A 1,774-nucleotide genomic window follows, 5' to 3' on the forward strand; every position below is an offset into this window, starting at 1 on the left:
CATTTTGGGGTTTAGTACATACCGTCCTAAATACGTTTTGTTTTTTGTGGAACCCATTTCAACATGAATTCACCCCTGACTGTAAATATCAATAAAACTAGATTCATTTAATTGCAGAATATCTGCATTATGTGTCATATTTTCTCCCTAAATGGTGCAATAGCATAATTCTCTGTTTCACATAAAAGAAGGATACCAATATTTGTTAGTGTCAATTCTATACAATATTATTGTTATTTATCTATCTAAGTATCCAAAAAATATGTTATTTTAATATATCATTTCAAATTTAATTCCATAACATATCTAAGTAACAGCAACAATCAGTACACAATAAAATACAATATACATTTTTTACCTGAAGTGTCACAGTCCCCTTTTTCCCCTTTCTGGCCTGAGGGACCCTTTTCTCCTTTTGCTCCAGGAGGTCCAGCAATCCCTTGTGGTCCAGATTGTCCTGGTTGTCCTTAAAGAAAACAACAACAACAACATAAAAGGTATAGAAAGTAAAGAAACATATCTTTACATCTTGAATCAGAAGCCTTACTACAGTTTTCATGAAACATTACTAACATTTTAAGTGAATAAACACTGTTCAATAAATAAAACGTAATGTTACACAGGGAATACAATTAGTTTATATACTATTCTAATATACTATACAATAGAACAGCTTTACCTTGTTCTCCATTTTCTCCATTAAGTCCATTTTTACCATCCTTGCCTGGTAGACCATCTTTTCCTGGAGCACCACATGTAATGATGGAATAGGCATTGTTGTCTGGGTCATTACATATCTGGGTACCAGATAACACCAAGGACAAACAGAGTAGGCCACAGAAAACCTGAAGAGTTTGCATTTTCCAAATGTTGCAGGTCTTTAGAGGATGAGAGAGAAAATATACTTTATTGCAGCGAATATAAATGTTTATTGTACCTAAAACAGGTAAATAAATTCATAAATTTGTAATTGCTGGTTCAAACATAAAAATGTATTTAAAAGCACAATTTAAGAGTATTAAATATTATTGTTATTGTAAATCTGTTGTAATTTATGGATTTTATATACAGTAATGTGATGTACAAATATATTATAAACAGTTTGCACCAAAAGATACTGTACTTGAAAATACAGTTTGGAACAATTGTTAGAACTGTGTTTGTGAACCTGCATTGGCTTGCAAAATTAATTAACTAAAACACAATAAATTCCAAATGGTGCTGAATTGTTTTTTTTCTTATTACTAATAATTAAAACTCTTTGTTAAATTGACTCAATATTACAAATCCACACATACACATTTACAAGTAATACAATATTCATATAAGTAGAATAGCATGATACTTACTAATCAGTTATGAACAGTTTGAGAGTAAAAGTTATCTGCAGTTGAATGAATAGAATACAGTGACCATCTATATATACTAATATATTGTTTCCTTATTTGCATAATTTATATGGGTGGAATTTTGATATTTGAAGGAGGAAGAATGAGAAATAATAAAAAGAATAGATATGGTTTGCCAGATATGAACAAACAAGTTAATCAATCTAATAATCAGCAAAATAGCCAAAACAAATATGGTTGTGATATCAAGGTATTTGTGGTATTCACAGATTGTCTCATGCATTCCTTCAAGTTAATAGTGTACTGGACTCATTGGGGGGAATTCAAATGTTTGAAAAGTCAGTTGGGTGTCTGTTTTTTCCTGTCTATTGGATAGGAAAAAACAGTGACCCAACTGACTTTTCAAACAATTGAATATCCCCCAT

At 30.7% G+C, this 1,774-nt stretch overlaps 1 protein-coding gene across 1 annotated transcript in view; it reads right to left on the reverse strand.

Moving 5' to 3' along the window:
- The window catches only part of LOC135057583 (pulmonary surfactant-associated protein D-like), an 11,634-nt gene extending 10,241 nt beyond the window's left edge, over positions 1-1,393 (reverse strand). Inside the window, exons 1-3 of the mRNA XM_063963418.1 lie at positions 1,350-1,393; positions 680-878; positions 359-466 (exon numbers count right to left, since the gene is read on the reverse strand). Of these exons, the coding sequence (XP_063819488.1) occupies positions 359-466; positions 680-860 (289 nt within the window). The 5' untranslated portion in view covers positions 861-878; positions 1,350-1,393. The remainder of the gene's footprint in view (positions 1-358; positions 467-679; positions 879-1,349) is intronic.
- Positions 1,394-1,774: the final 381 nt, after the last annotated feature.

Source organism: Pseudophryne corroboree, chromosome 3 (assembly GCF_028390025.1).
Source record: "Pseudophryne corroboree isolate aPseCor3 chromosome 3, aPseCor3.hap2, whole genome shotgun sequence".
NCBI classification, from domain to species: Eukaryota; Metazoa; Chordata; class Amphibia; order Anura; family Myobatrachidae; genus Pseudophryne; species Pseudophryne corroboree.